General features: G+C 38.2%; 1 protein-coding gene across 6 annotated transcripts in view; it reads left to right on the forward strand.

Moving 5' to 3' along the window:
* DNAJC13 (DnaJ heat shock protein family (Hsp40) member C13) overlaps window positions 1–13,869 on the forward strand; it is a 117,826-nt gene extending 103,957 nt beyond the window's left edge. For all 6 annotated transcript variants that reach the window (XM_038570856.1, XM_038570855.1, XM_038570860.1 and 3 more), the window contains 7 exons: window positions 125–167; window positions 533–706; window positions 2,222–2,401; window positions 2,694–2,834; window positions 4,839–4,982; window positions 7,170–7,269; window positions 13,006–13,869. In XM_038570856.1, the coding sequence (XP_038426784.1) occupies window positions 125–167; window positions 533–706; window positions 2,222–2,401; window positions 2,694–2,834; window positions 4,839–4,982; window positions 7,170–7,269; window positions 13,006–13,103 (880 nt within the window). In that variant the 3' untranslated portion in view covers window positions 13,104–13,869. The remainder of the gene's footprint in view (window positions 1–124; window positions 168–532; window positions 707–2,221; window positions 2,402–2,693; window positions 2,835–4,838; window positions 4,983–7,169; window positions 7,270–13,005) is intronic.
* Window positions 13,870–14,623: the final 754 nt, after the last annotated feature.

The following is a 14,623-nucleotide window of genomic DNA, read 5'->3' on the forward strand; positions in this document are numbered from 1 at the left end:
CGCCAAGAAGGATAGATGTTTCCCGCATTGTCCATCACCTCTCTAATGTTTATTCTAAAGGTTAATGAAAGTGTATTTTGTGACTGAAGTTTGATATTACCCTCTCCTTTTTTTTCCCCCTAAGGCACTTTAAAAATCAGCGCGACAACCCTGATGTAAATTGGAAGGTAAAATATGCTTTTATTCAGGGGAAGGAATTTTACATTTTACTGTCTTTTTTGTTGACTTGTTTTTTAATTCCTACTGAGTCAGTTTAATGACTATTAAATATCTTGTTATTAAGATACTTAAGTAAAAAAAAAAATGATACTTAAGTATTCCCCCAGAAAACAAGGTTTTAAATTTAAAAATAGGAATATTCACTTTTTAAGTAAGTAACTAATCAAAGCACCTTTTTTGAATTTTATTAAGGGAAATAAACTTATAGTAATTATAATTTGATTATATTAATAGCCATTTAATGGGCTTTGCATTTTTTTGTGTCATGTAGGACTAATGATTAAGTGACTTGACTATGATTCTTTCTTTTAAGTTGCCTGAAGATTTTGCTGTGGTGTTTGGAGAAGCAGAGGGTGAACTTGCTGTTGGAGGAGTTTTCTTGAGAATCTTTATTGCACAACCAGCATGGGTTCTAAGAAAGCCCAGAGAATTTCTTATTGCACTATTAGAAAAATTAACTGAACTCCTGGAGAAGAACAATCCACATGTAAGCTTCAGCCAGCAGCAAAACGTTTCAAATAGTTTGCTAAATAGACTGATGGTATTTCTGTTAAAATCAAATGCATTGACCCATGCATTAAGAATTGGTTACCTCTTCTAAGGAACAGCCACATTTAAATTCACATATGCCCATTCATCTTTGGTGGGGGCGGGGGGCATTTTCAAAAGTGAAATTTGTTAGAGATGTCTGTTGACAGAATACTATTTCTAACAAATGTAGAGGCTCTAAAAAAAGGTTTCTGGCACTCCATTTCCAGTGACTATAATTTTAAGGAGAAACCTAAATGTTCAGTGCTCCCTGGAAGTATGTCCTCTAGGGCATGTTCTTCTCCAGCTTTGCATATATGACCAGCTTGGCCCTTATGAAAGAAGTTGACAGGAGAGTAGTAACTATATGAGTGAACCTACTACTTGTGTTCAAAGCCAAAGGCTACTAGGGAAATAGAAGTGAGAAAGTAGCCTTGTCTTCATTCAGTGAGTCAGAAATCCCAGTAGTGTATAAATTTTTGTTATTTAAACCTTTAGATTAAAAATAATTGAGAGATATGACTATTGTTTTATTAAGCTGGCCATGGAACAAAGTGATAGCCCAGGCTGTGTTATTAAATGGTCGTGGACCCCAGTACCAGCTCCACTGGTTGCAGCTCTGCCTCATTTATAGAAGGATCATAGCACCTATCCCTAAGACTGGGGTTTTAATATATAGAGAATAGTTAGCATAATGTCTGGCACATGTCAAGTACTTAGAAATTACTAGTTACTATCATTAGTTTAGCACAACTTAAAAAAAAAATGAATGGTTTACCAAATATTTGCATATGTCACTTTCCATAGTCCTGTTTTCTCTTTACTAGGACTTTTACTACACATATAGTTTCCTTTTTTTAAAAAAAAAAATGAAATCCTCAAAAAGCAGAAACTTTGGGAAAGAAACAGTATTTTCCTCTTATCACCTTTCTTTGCGGGCTTATTCCAATTTCCATGTTTGCTTAAGATGCTGTGGTTATATATGTCTGGATATAGTGGTATAAGTTACAGGTCTTTTGCGATCCACAACAGAAGGTGCATTATGGCAGACAGATCTGTTAAGTAGAATTTTTAATAGAACTGGGAAACACATTTCATGAATTCTGCATTCTCCCAAACTATTGATGTTCCCTGATACTAATATTTCTATAACATTGAATAAAACTTTGTAGTAATATCTTTTGGAAAAAAAAATATATATATCTTTTGGGAGATGATCTCTTAAACTTGCAACAGCGATATGACCTGGCCCAGTGATAAGCTGCTTAGATTAGAATATGACATTCTTAAAGTCCTTTGAATTCATTTTTTCAAGATGGGAAGTTTGTTGTTTTCTTAGGATTTGTGACTCAGTTTTCAAAAATCAACTCTTAGAATTTACAGATCTCTAGGTTAGAATGTCAGATAATTTACACAGATATTTAGGACTGATGGTCAGTATCTTATAGTTTGTTTGTTTGTTTACACCCTCCAGGGAGAAACTCTGGAAACTTTGACAATGGCCACAGTATGTCTCTTTAATGCACAGCCTCAGCTGGCTGACCAAGTTCCACCATTGGGCCACCTCCCCAAAGTGATCCAGGCAATGAATCATAGAAACAATGCCATTCCTAAGAGTGCCATCCGCGTTATCCATGCCCTGTCTGAAAATGAGGTACTGATAAATCCATTTAGTAGCTTATAATTCTGGAATTTATTAATGCTCTCTCTCTCTGATTAATGCACATTACAGTATAAATCCTCTTCCTACCATGTGCCTTTCTGCCTGTGAACCAACAGGATTGTGACAACTCTTACAATAGTTCAAATGATATAATTAATAGACTGATTTTGAGTTTACTGTTAAGCTTGAGCCAAATGTAGATTTTTCATGTATTATTATATTTACTGTGCTATATGAACTACTGCTGTTCTACAGGTAAACTTCTTTTTTTTTGGACACTTAGCTGTGTGTTCGAGCCATGGCATCCTTAGATACCATTGGCCCATTGATGAATGGAATGAAAAAGCGACCAGATACTGTTGGTCTAGCCTGTGAAGCAATTAATCGAATGTTTCAGAAGGAGCAGAGTGAATTAGTGGCACAAGTAAGTGACTTTCTAGATTCAGTACTATTGGGCAGCCTAGGTGGCCCAGCAGTTTAGCGCCGCCTTCAGCCGAGAATATGATCCTGGAGACCCAGTATCAAGTCCCACTTCAGGCTCCCTGCATGGAGCCTGCCTCTCCCTCTGCCTGTGTCTCTCCCATTCTCTCTCTCTGTTTCTCATAAATAAAATCTTGTAAAAAAAAAAAAAAAATTAGACTCAGTACTATTTTAGGAAAACAAACATATCAGGCAAATAGATTTTCATTATTTATCTCATTATTTAACACTGATTTGGTTTCTCTGACTTAGGTTTGGTATGGAGATAACTTGTGGGTTTGTGCATGCATGATTTTATATTTTATACATACACGTATACAGGCACATACATATATATACACACACATATGTAATATATTCATATACACACACTGAAAAAGGTTGGCCAGCTGTCAAAAATCTTACCAACTTCAGAGTACCTCAGTGGCTCTGTCAGTTAAATGTCCCAACTCATGATTTTGGCTCATGTCATGATCTCAGGATGGTGAACTGAGCCCCATGTCAGGCTCTGTGCTGGGTGTGGAGCCTGCTTGAAGTTTCTCTTCCTCTCTCTCTCTCTCTCTCTCTCTCTCCCCCTCTCACTCTCCCCACCGCCCATCCCCCATCTGCCTTTTGCCCTTCCACTTGCTCCTGTGCTTTCCCTTAAAGAAAAAAAAAAAGTTCAAAAAAAAAAAACACGTCAGAGTACTTTTATGATGTTTAAATTTTGGTTTTCTGCTAAGCATTTATTCTTGGCTTGCTTTGTAAAATTTGCTTCATCCTCTTTGGAAAGACTCACTCTGTTTATTGATGCCTTCATTTCTTAAGTTATGTTTAGGAAACATACCAAGATTTATATGGTCTTTTTCAAAGAGACTACCCACCCACCTAATGTAATAGGACTTGGTGGATACCAGTGTAGGGTAGACAGACACCAAAGGAACAAAAACCATTGCAAAAGTGATCTTTCTAAAATATAGCTCTTAAATATAACTGGGTCACTGGTCATCCTCACAACCCTTCATTGTCATCTGGCAGTAATGGGAAACCAAAGTGACAGCTGACAGCCTCAGTATAAGGTCCTGCATCTTTATATCTGGTCTTCCAGTTCTCCCAGCCCCATCTCCTATCCCTGTCCACCCTTGCCCTTCATTTAGGCGGGTTAGAAGTACTGGGTACCTCTCAAATAGGTAACTGGATGCTCTGAAGTTCAAACTTGTAATTGACTCAGAGAGGGTTGTTGTATTGGAAAAAACTTGAGCTAGTACTACCACTTGATGGCTCTGTGATGCCAGGTATAACACATAAATTTACAACATTCAGATTCCTTACCTGTGAAATAGTTCTGATTCCTCACAAGGTTGTTAGGAGAATGGTACTATAAAGGGAGGTATGTACACTCAGTAAATGTTAGTTACTTCCACCTCCCCTTTGAGCTTTAGAGTGGGTAGTGAAAATTGTGTGATACTTGACTATTATCTAGCTTTTATTAGGCTGATATGAAATGTATGGGAATGCAAAGGTTGATGTTTTAAGAAAATGGAAAAAAATATTAAAATACGTCAAATTTTGTGCCCATTAGTACAGTGTCATTAGAGGAAACAACCCAGTAGAGTGGCTGAAAGGTCATGTTCTGCACTTTGTGGGTCTAGATATAGATTCCATCACTGCCTCTGACTGTCAGATTTTTACCGTTTGTGCACTGATTCTTCGAAAAGTAATAATAGTGCCTCTGTCATTACATGTGAAGATTAAATAATTAGTCTATAGCATTTAGAACAGTTGAGGGCATGGAATAAAATCTCATTAACTAATAGTGTCATTATCATTAGATCTATAAAAGAAATCTTTATTTGCATTAAAATGAAAGAAAGGAGGTTGTCTTTTTCCAGGTATGGTTCTGCGGGTGAAAGTGTTTCTTCAGTGAATTTTTTTCAGCATTTTATATATGCTTAAAACTCTCTTCTAGGCCCTCAAAGTAGATTTGGTCCCATACCTCTTAAAATTACTCGAAGGCATTGGCCTTGAAAATCTTGACAGCCCAGCAGCCACTAAAGCTCAGATTGTTAAAGCTCTCAAGGCCATGACTCGAAGCCTGCAGCATGGAGAACAGGTGAGTCTGCACAGGAATGACTTCAACTTACTGGTTACAGGAGGGTATTATCTGAGCCAAGGGTCTTGGCTATGGATGATCTGTGTACCTCACCTTAGATGCTCAGGTAGTCACTCAGGGAGATTCTTTTTTTTGAATACTGATAGCATGTTGTACATTTCAGGATGAAAAATGCTGAAATTCTTCATTATAGAAGAATATTAGCGTTTAATGCCAGTGAAAGGCTAATGGTTAGTTCTAGGATTTATTGCTGGGTAGTGATAGCCACATTCATTAACAGTCCATAATGCCATTTCTGAAAAAGCTTTATCCTTTTTGCTGACACTTACAATGTATGTCAGCTGCATGCTTACGCTGACTTCCAGCTGGCCCAGTAATTTAATTCTCCTCTTTGGTTTTATTCTTATTATTGTTTCTGATGGGTTCCTCATTCACTTTTATCATCCAGCATTATCTACTAATGTTCTCTTGCTCTGTTGTTTTTTTTTAATTAAGGTGAAATTTATACAACATAAGATTAATGATTATTTTTTAGATTAATGTTTTTAAAGTGAACAATTAATTTGTGTTTAGCATATTAACAGTGTTGTGCCACTACTTCTTACCTAGTCCGAAACATTTTTATCACCCCAAAAGGAACCTCTATACCCATTAAGCAGTTCCTCGTCATTTCTTCCCCCACCCCCTCATTTCTCCCCCCACCCTCAGCCTCTGGCCATCATGACTTTGTATTCTATGAATTCACCTATTTTGGTTATTTCATGTAAAATGGAACCATACAATATATGACCTTTTCTGTCTGGCTTCTGTCACTTAGCATGCTTGCTTGCTTGCTTTCTTTCTTTCTTTCTTTCTTTCCTTCCTTTCCTTTCTTTCCTTTCTTTCCTTTCTTTCCTTTCTTTTCTTTCCATGTTTTCAAGGTTCGTGTTACAGCATCTATCAATGCTTCATTCCTTTTTATGCTGAAATATTCCTTATGTATATGGCACAATTTGTTTATCCATTCATCTAGCGATAGACATTTGAATTGTTACTGCCTACTAATGTTCTTTCATAGGTTTAAATTGTCTTTTAGTGAGAGAGACAACATATCTTGCTGCAGTCATCAGCTGTATGTTTAGAAGTATTTGGGGTTTTTTTCTGTGGGTGTTCTGAACTTGCCAAGCAGAGGTACTCCTTAGTATCATGTGCAGGCAGTTGTCTTACCCTTGACCTGCCTGAGGATTTCTGTTGATGAAATTAGCCAAATAACACTGACACCCATCTTCCAATCTCAAGGGGGAAGAAACAAGTGTAATAGTTTTCAAAATAGCAGCTCCTCCACCACCTCCTTCTTGTGGTGCTTCCAAGGCTGGGACAGGGAGTCTCTTAGACTCACATAGCCCTGTGTGTATCTCTATTCTGTTTCCTGCCACTGAATTATCTGGCACCATCTGTCTCCCCCACTAGACTAGACATAAGCACATCAGAGACAGACATGTCCATCATCTTTGTGTCCATCATACCTCCACATATGAGGTACCCAGTAAATACTTGATCTGAGTGTTGATATGCAACTTGGAGTTAGGATTTCCTAAACATTTTCTCTGTACCACACAGAAATATGTCCTTCATCTTAGTCCATTATACTCTACACACGTATTTTATACTTATGTATGTACATCACAGATCAGCATTTAGCCATTTTGCATGTGATACTCTGGTACTTTCTGGTATTTTCTCAAACATACTGATCACAACCTTCTAAATCGATTTCATAAACTTTTAACAGGTCACAACTGATAATTTGAAAGACTTGAAGTCTTAGCTTGAGTTTGTAGCATCTTCTCCCCAGGGCCCTTACTCGGGAATACTTCATGAACTCATGCTACATTCTCAGCCAGTTGTTAATATCACAAGAAAATCTTGCCCAGATTACAAACAAGCCGGTAAATTATAGCTTCTAACCCTAAAGGGAAGATTGACTTATCAGGGACTTCTTTGGGTCTGGTTTAATGAGATGTGCCTCTCCCAGTGCCTGATATAGAGTATTTGATGACTACTAGGTCTTGCTCCATCTTTGAGTCTTTTCTCAGCTGACCTTTTTCATTTTATCTTGGAAGTTTGCTTTTTCTCTTTAGTTCTGTCTTCTACCACCCAAACCTTTTTAATTCATTTATGCTCAAAGACTTTGCTTTACTTCCCTAGGTGAATGAAATCTTGTCTCGTTCTTCAGTCTGGAGTGCCTTCAAAGATCAGAAACATGATTTGTTTATTTCTGAGTCACAAACAGCAGGATACCTCACAGGTAAGCCACACTTAATTGGTTACTCTAAGGTATAGGGCAAAAGCCACTTTGAACCTTCCTTGTTTTCTGACTAAACTGAATGTAGCATTTAAAGTTTCTTCCTAGGCTACTAGCCACCTGTTGTGGAGGTGCTATGGCATGCAGTGTATCTCTGGGGTTTGCCCTGGACAGATGTCAACTGCTCTTGTGTTGAATGTGTATTGACTAAAATGTGCACTTTGCTCAGTTTTGACCCAATTAATTAATGGTGTCATAGTTTACACTTGGAACATGACTGTATTAAAATGTTTCTCTTAAATGTGTAAAAAAAAAAAAAAATAGAGACGTATCTACTCGGAAGTATCAGTATCAGAAACATGATAGCATCATTCCATTTCTATCAGAATAACAGATTGAAACTCCAGATATGTACCTTTATATGTGAAATGGTTTTCTTCTAAGTTTCCAGTGATTAATCTGTTGTTTAAAAATATTTTCAGTTTGGCCTCTCATGGGAATATGAGAGTATTCCATATTCCCACTCCAAATATGTGGATACCATAAAGGAAAGGATATTTTACTACTTAAGGATCAAAGGATGATACATTTTTGAAGCTCAGGACATTTGTCCATTTGACACACTAATTGCATAATAATTTTGGATTTTTTTTTCCATATTAGCTTGTGTTTAAAAACAAAGTCATTATCCTTTTATTGCTATATCTGAAGATGAAATATAGTCTCTGGTATAAAAGTTTTCAGTTTGAAAATAGCCTTAAGAATAATAGGCAATTTTGCCATCTGTTTGTAGTGTATATATTTTAAAAAGTAAGCTCTGCATCCTCCTCTAACTAGAGATGGTGTGAGTAAATTGAGAGGAAAAAAAAAATAGTAACCAGTGGTTTGCATGCCAGGGTAATTGTTTCAATAATCCTGATTGGTAGCATAGAAGTTTATAAATCATGAAGACTAAATCTTGAGTATTCAGAAATGGCAACTTTAGAAAAGATTTTTCTTGGTTTTCATTTTAGTCTCAGTTGTGATACTACTGCTGCTTTCTTCACTATGACCACTTAAATATGAATCCTAATGTTTATAAACACACAGTGCTTTGACTGCTAGTCCTGGGTGTATGTGAAGAGCAGTGTCCTAGGTCTCCCTTCTAACTTCTCTATCCCCTGTCCTGTGATTTCTATGGAGAGAAATACCTAGAAAGTGGTCTTTGCTTATCTCCTATCTCTCTTGCAAATGTGAAGTAAAGTTATAGCCTCTAAGAGTGTATTCTATAACAGGCACACTAAAAACTCTCTTTACACTCTTTTTCCAAAAGTTTATGTAATATTACCTTTTTTGTGGTATTACTATCATTACTTTGTATCTAAGGATGTTGGACTGGAAAATCTGTCTGAATTTTTTCCAGCTTGGAAAAAAAAAAAAAAAAAACATACTTATTTAGAGTTTGGCCCTGAAGAATAATAGGATATAGATTATAAACTTCCCTATGGGGAGACCTCTTCAAATTTACTGTGCTCTCTATTGTGCTTAGCATTCATTGACTTGATTTAGAGTCAAGACTTGAGCTGGTCCTTGACTTACTAACAGGATAATGGACCAAAAGGTTTGTGGTTAGAATACAGAAGAAACGGATTTATCTTCAGGAGCCTAGATTTCCTTGCTTTTGATCCTCACTCCATCCAAATTTGCTATACCTATAAAAGAAAGCACAGGGATTGAAAAGTTTCCTGTCTGTGCCTTTCCTTCTACTTGGATCCTTGGGATGGCTTTTGAGTAAGGTGTGAGGAGCAGTTATGATGAATTGTAGGGGAAGAAGAAAAACTGGGGTTACAAATTTCTTCACATCCTCCTCTGGTCCCACTTAAGGGGCAGCAGGTTTTGTACAAAGCCAGTCAAGGGGGCAGTGGTATAAATCCCAACTTGGAAATGGATTGGTGTTACTGTGTGCATTCCGAAGGCCCTCCTGAAGCCTGCAGACATGTCTACACGGGACAGTCTGTACTAGCCTTGAGTTGTGTTGGGTCTGGAATTGTCCAGTTCTTAGTACATCATCAGTCTGAGATGTTCCTTTGTTGAGATGTTGATTCAGAAAACTTTTACCGTTGGTTCTAGTCTTTTTTGAAAGAACTGTTTAAAGAGAGCACTACCAGTTGAATTGTTGTCTACTCAATATTTAGATTGCCAAATGTTTCCTTCCTGTGTTTGAGCTTTTCTGTTGATGCTTTGTATTGTTTGTCATGTGTTTGATAGAAGGGGCAAGTTCTTCTAATGGTAAAATTGTGTGTGTGACTCTGTGGAATGTATACAGTGGTATGTTGAGTTGGAACTTTAATTGATTAGAATTTACCCCACCAGACCCTCAATCTTGAGAGGATTCTCATCGTGCCCAACCCCTCTCTAATCAGTATGCAAATGAAGTAAGGTGCTGCAAGAACACATTTCACTAACTCTTTTTTCTAAAATACATATGGATGGGTTTGGCAAGTAAGTGGATTTTGTGTAGGAGATGGGAAAAGAGGAAAGTTAATTATGATTTCAAAGGATAAGAATTAAAAAAAAAGTAAGATAAGAATAATCAAAAATACATTTATGATTTTCTGGCTGTCAAGCAGATACCATTCAATCATATGCTGGGGATTAGGGTTATAAATAAAATGTCCTAGGCAGGATTACTCATTGTTGATAAATTGAGATAAGACTGCCTGGTTCCATAGGCTCTCTAGCCTGGCATACTTGTTTTCTTTTATGATAAACACTTAATCTAAAAGTGCTTCAGTGTGGTTTTACCCCATGATGCAGAAAAGCTGTGGTTGCTCATTGAACCAGGCCCTCAGTTACTTAGCTACTTACTAGGTTCTAGAAGAACTGGGTACTGACAAGCTTAAGGCCCTGTAAAAATAATTTTAGCAGTGAAAATCCTCATATTACCTCACTTAGAAAACTAGGGTAGAGAAAGAAGGAACAACAGGGAAAGGAAGAGAAGGAGACCAAAGTAAACATGCTTTTAGGAGTTGGAAACAAAGATGAAGTACTTTGTATACATACACACAAACATATACACACATATATTTATATTATATTTAATTGGAATTGGAGATGAAGAACTTTATATACACACACACCTGTATATATTTATATTATATTTAATTAGAGGCATGTGGAATAGTTAAGTTGGCTTCCTAAGGTCATTAAAGGAAAAGTGGGTGCAAATCTTGGGTCTCTTCCTCAGACCAGTCTGTCTGTCTTTATAGACTTGGGTTGATTTTATTTTTTATTTTTCATTTTTTTAAATTTTTTTTACTTTGTGTTTTTCTTCTTACACCTGTCCCAAGACTACACAATGTGAGCAATGTTAGGATGTTTCCCTAAGGTTGACAGTTTATTGTGGGTCACTGACTGCTAAGGCAGAGCTTCCTTCTTTTTGTTTTCCCTGCTGAGAATCCCATGTTCATTTTTACCAAAATCCATGCTCTTTCCACTACTCCCATCATTGCAGCCAGTTCCATTTTGTGGGATTCCTTGTTAATTTTCCATCTTCTCTCGTTCTTAAGTCTGGCAGCCTTGCACAGTGTTGCCACATGCCCTGTTTCTGGCAGCCCCTCCTCTCCTCCTGCCTTTCTCTAGAGAACACAACTGCCCTGGCCCATCCTGATGACTAGACTGTACCTTCTGGCCCCTAGAAAGCAGACAGTGTCTAAAGGAGAAGTCAGAGGTGTGAGGGAAAGAGCATTTCAGACTTTAGTTACATAAATTGGTTTGTCTTTCTTAAAGCCAATGATGGGGCTAGACTTTGGTCTCTTGTGGATAATCCTTCTGGGCCCATCATCTCACAATTTAATTTTAGCCAAGAGGTTCCCAAACATTCTCAGTTCACAGTGCCTTTAATACTTGCATGATTTTTTCATCTACCCTTGGGCCAAAAGAAATAACCTAACAGTTAGTGTACTAAGTCCAACCAACTTGAAAGTGGTTCTGTGGTGTCCAATAGATGTTGCTGTGTTTCTCCCCAATTTAAAATATCTAGCAGCACCCCTGTGAGTTTGTCCCAGGGTCCCCCAGCACACAGTTTAAGAACAGTAGCCTTATTTTCTGTGTAGCATTCATGATTTGGTTTCATCATCTATTCATTTGATGTGAATCAAGTTGAGTCCACAATTGGAAGTGCTTGGGAACTTTACTGATCCCCAGAATGTTTGAGGATTTATTCTTAAGGCTTATATCTTTGATGAGACCTACTTAATAGTTCTGTGGTAATCTTGCTGCTGCCTAAAGTTCAGAGAATGGTAGGTTGGTGGGAAGTGATGTTAACAGTGGTGCTGTGGCTCTGAACTGCCTTGTTAGAGGGGGTAGGTGGACCCAGTGGCCTTCTCCTCAGCTGTGTGTAAGGCCTGGCACCCTGACTGGCAGAAGGCAGGAGCTGATAGATGCAGGCCTTATAACCTTAAAAAAGGGAAGATCCCTTTTCCATGTTTTTCAAATTCAGGGTTCTGAGGGCCCAGGCACTCTGGCATGTTACAACTCTTGCAGTTTGAATTGTCTCTGGCTGTATAATTACATACTAGATGCAGTGTTTGCTCAGTGATGCAAGCCATTTCACATCCTCGGTAAAAGTGCTTGTAAGGTGAACAAGATGAATCTGAATTGTGCCCCTTTTTTCCTGCATTAGTCCCTGTTACACCTTAGCCTTCATCAAACTGCTCTGCTGTTTGCACTTCTTATAACTTCCCTTGCTGCTTATATTTCTTTTTTCCCCTCAGGTGTCTCTCCTTCCCTTCTAACTGGCAGCAGCCCCCTTCACCTCAGGAGCGGGCTTTAGATCCGCTCTGCCAGGCAGCTTGCTAACTTCTGTGTAGCTCTCTGAAGCAGGTAGAGAACCATTTTGCTAAATGCATGCCGCTTCCACTGCCTTTCTAGTTCTAACCCTTTGATGTTCCTTAGCTGTTTGCTTATTTCCTACATTTTCAGCTAAAAATATCACTCAGTTTGTGGTATTATGCTACAGTGTCTCTCGCAAGTACTCTGTACAGTTTGTGCAGTGTTTCTGGGATGTAACTGTCTCTGCAACGTTTAAGATAAACTGGAGGGCTAAAGACATTATATGTAATGCTTATAGGACACATCTTGATAAATGCTGGCATAGGTAGCATTTCCATGCAATAGAGACTGTTAGAATCAAGGAAGACATAGAAAATATTGATACTGTTTCCCACAGCATTCTTGTTTTGACCTATGATAGATGTCCAGAGCCTTCCTTTTTTAGAGACGTTGGTGTAGCAGCCCTTGTTCATTTGGTGTTACTTGTTACAATAGCATTTATTTGCACCAAATGATAGTTGATTACCTTGAATGTTGATAAAGTGTTTTTCTTGGGCCTTCATCAAGTATGACTTTGGGTGGGCTGAATATAGTTTCTTTCCTCTACTTGTTCCCCTTCTTTCCTGCCCACCTCCCCCTGCCCCATTTGTCATAGCTGTCCTTTAGTTCCCAGGACTTGTGAAAAATTAAATTCCCAGAATTGAGGTGGGACAGTTTCCCATGTTTCCACACCAGTATTACTGTCGGCATCAATTTTGAAATGCTTTTTAACTCTGTCCTATAGTAAAGACATACCTTGAAGATGGCACTGTGTGGCTGTTTGTTAAGATATGATAAGGTACTTGACTAGGTTGTGACATTTTTATGAAGGTCAGTGTTTTCACATGACTCTGCTCTCTAGAAGATGTGTTTTCCTTTCTCCTGCAGGACCTGGAGTTGCCGGCTACCTTACTGCAGGGACGTCCTCATCAGTCATGTCTAGCTTGCCGCCTCCCGTGGACCACGAGGCGGGTGACCTTGGCTAGCAGACTTGACACATTTGTAAGAGACAGTAGATGCTGAAAGGCCAGTGCCCAGTCCACATTCCTCCAACTGATACGTTGAAGCAAACTCTTAACTGCCTTTCTCCTGGTTTCATGACAGTGTTATTCCTTTTTCTATAAAAATATTTTTATTTAGGAAACAAGTCAGTGATTCTAATTGTATCACGTTGTGAGAAAGCACTCTGTGGATCAACCTGAGTGGGTACACAAGAGTTTTTTTCTTGATGTATGTAAGCACATTCTGTTCCTTTATATCTGTTTACAAGACTGTGAATCAAAAAGACAAAACTCTCTTCCTAGTTTTTATAATGTTTTTTTGAATTAGTGTGACTGTGGAGTTGAACTGCAATCTACAGAAATTGGACTAGGTCACTTATCCCTGGAAAAGGGTGTTATCCTCTCCTGCATCAAGTCCACATGGCTGTCCTCCTCCACCGTCAAACACTATTAGGTTTTGTCCTTGCGCCTATTCACTGGTATCCTCTCCTCAATCATTAACCTTCTGAGAGCTCACAGTACACGTCGGTATGTATAACTGGCTTTACCAAATTGAATGAAAAAGGAGCTTGTGCAAAAAAATTTAAAAACGGATGTCAAGATGTTATGTAAGAGATTAGTGTAATTGTGAAATGTTCTATACATTATCAAATATATAAAGCTTTCTATATTGAATGTACATTATACAGATCATTCATATGTGTACATAAAATTTTAAAAATAAAGGGAATTGACTGCTTTGTTAATGAGATATATTTGTTCTAATTTAATTTTTCCCATGGAAGACATATGTTTCTAAGACAGATTTAGTAGGAGCAATAAACAGACTTTCCTCACATTCACCGCCCCTCATACAGACAGCTACATTGACACATCTGATCATTCCTGATGACCTTTGTTAATATTTCAGCCTCATCTAAATTTCCAGAAACATAGCATTTTATTTATATGCCATTAATTAATTCAGGAATAGGCCAGCCTATTAATACTCTAATGTATGAGACACATTAATTCCAATATTTTTAAGAGGAGAGAAATTTAGAGTGTGAGCTTACTTCAAATAACACAGATCTCACCATATAGGTATTCTAGTATGATCACGAACTGCAAGAAAATATAAACATATAAAGAATATGAACACTTCTTGGGACGCCTGGGTGGCTCAGCAGTTGGGCGTCTGCCTTTGGCTTAGGGCATGATCCCAGATTCACAGGATTGAGTCCCTCATTGGGCTCCTTGCATGGAGCCTGCTTCTCCTCCCTCTGCCTGTGTCTCTGCCTCTGTCTGTGTTTCTCATGAATAAATAAATAAAATCTTTAAAAAAAAGAAAAAAAGAATATGAACACTTAAAGAATGAGGAAATACCGGGCAGCCCGGGTGGCTTAGTGGTTTAGCGCCACCTTCAGCCCAGGGCCTGATCCTGGAGACCCAGGATCGAGTCCCACGTCGGACTTCCTGCATGGAACCTGCTTCTCCCTCTGCCTGTGTCTCTGTTTCTGTCTCTC

The sequence above is a fragment of the Canis lupus genome, chromosome 23 (assembly GCF_011100685.1).
Source record: "Canis lupus familiaris isolate Mischka breed German Shepherd chromosome 23, alternate assembly UU_Cfam_GSD_1.0, whole genome shotgun sequence".
Classification (NCBI taxonomy): Eukaryota; Metazoa; Chordata; class Mammalia; order Carnivora; family Canidae; genus Canis; species Canis lupus.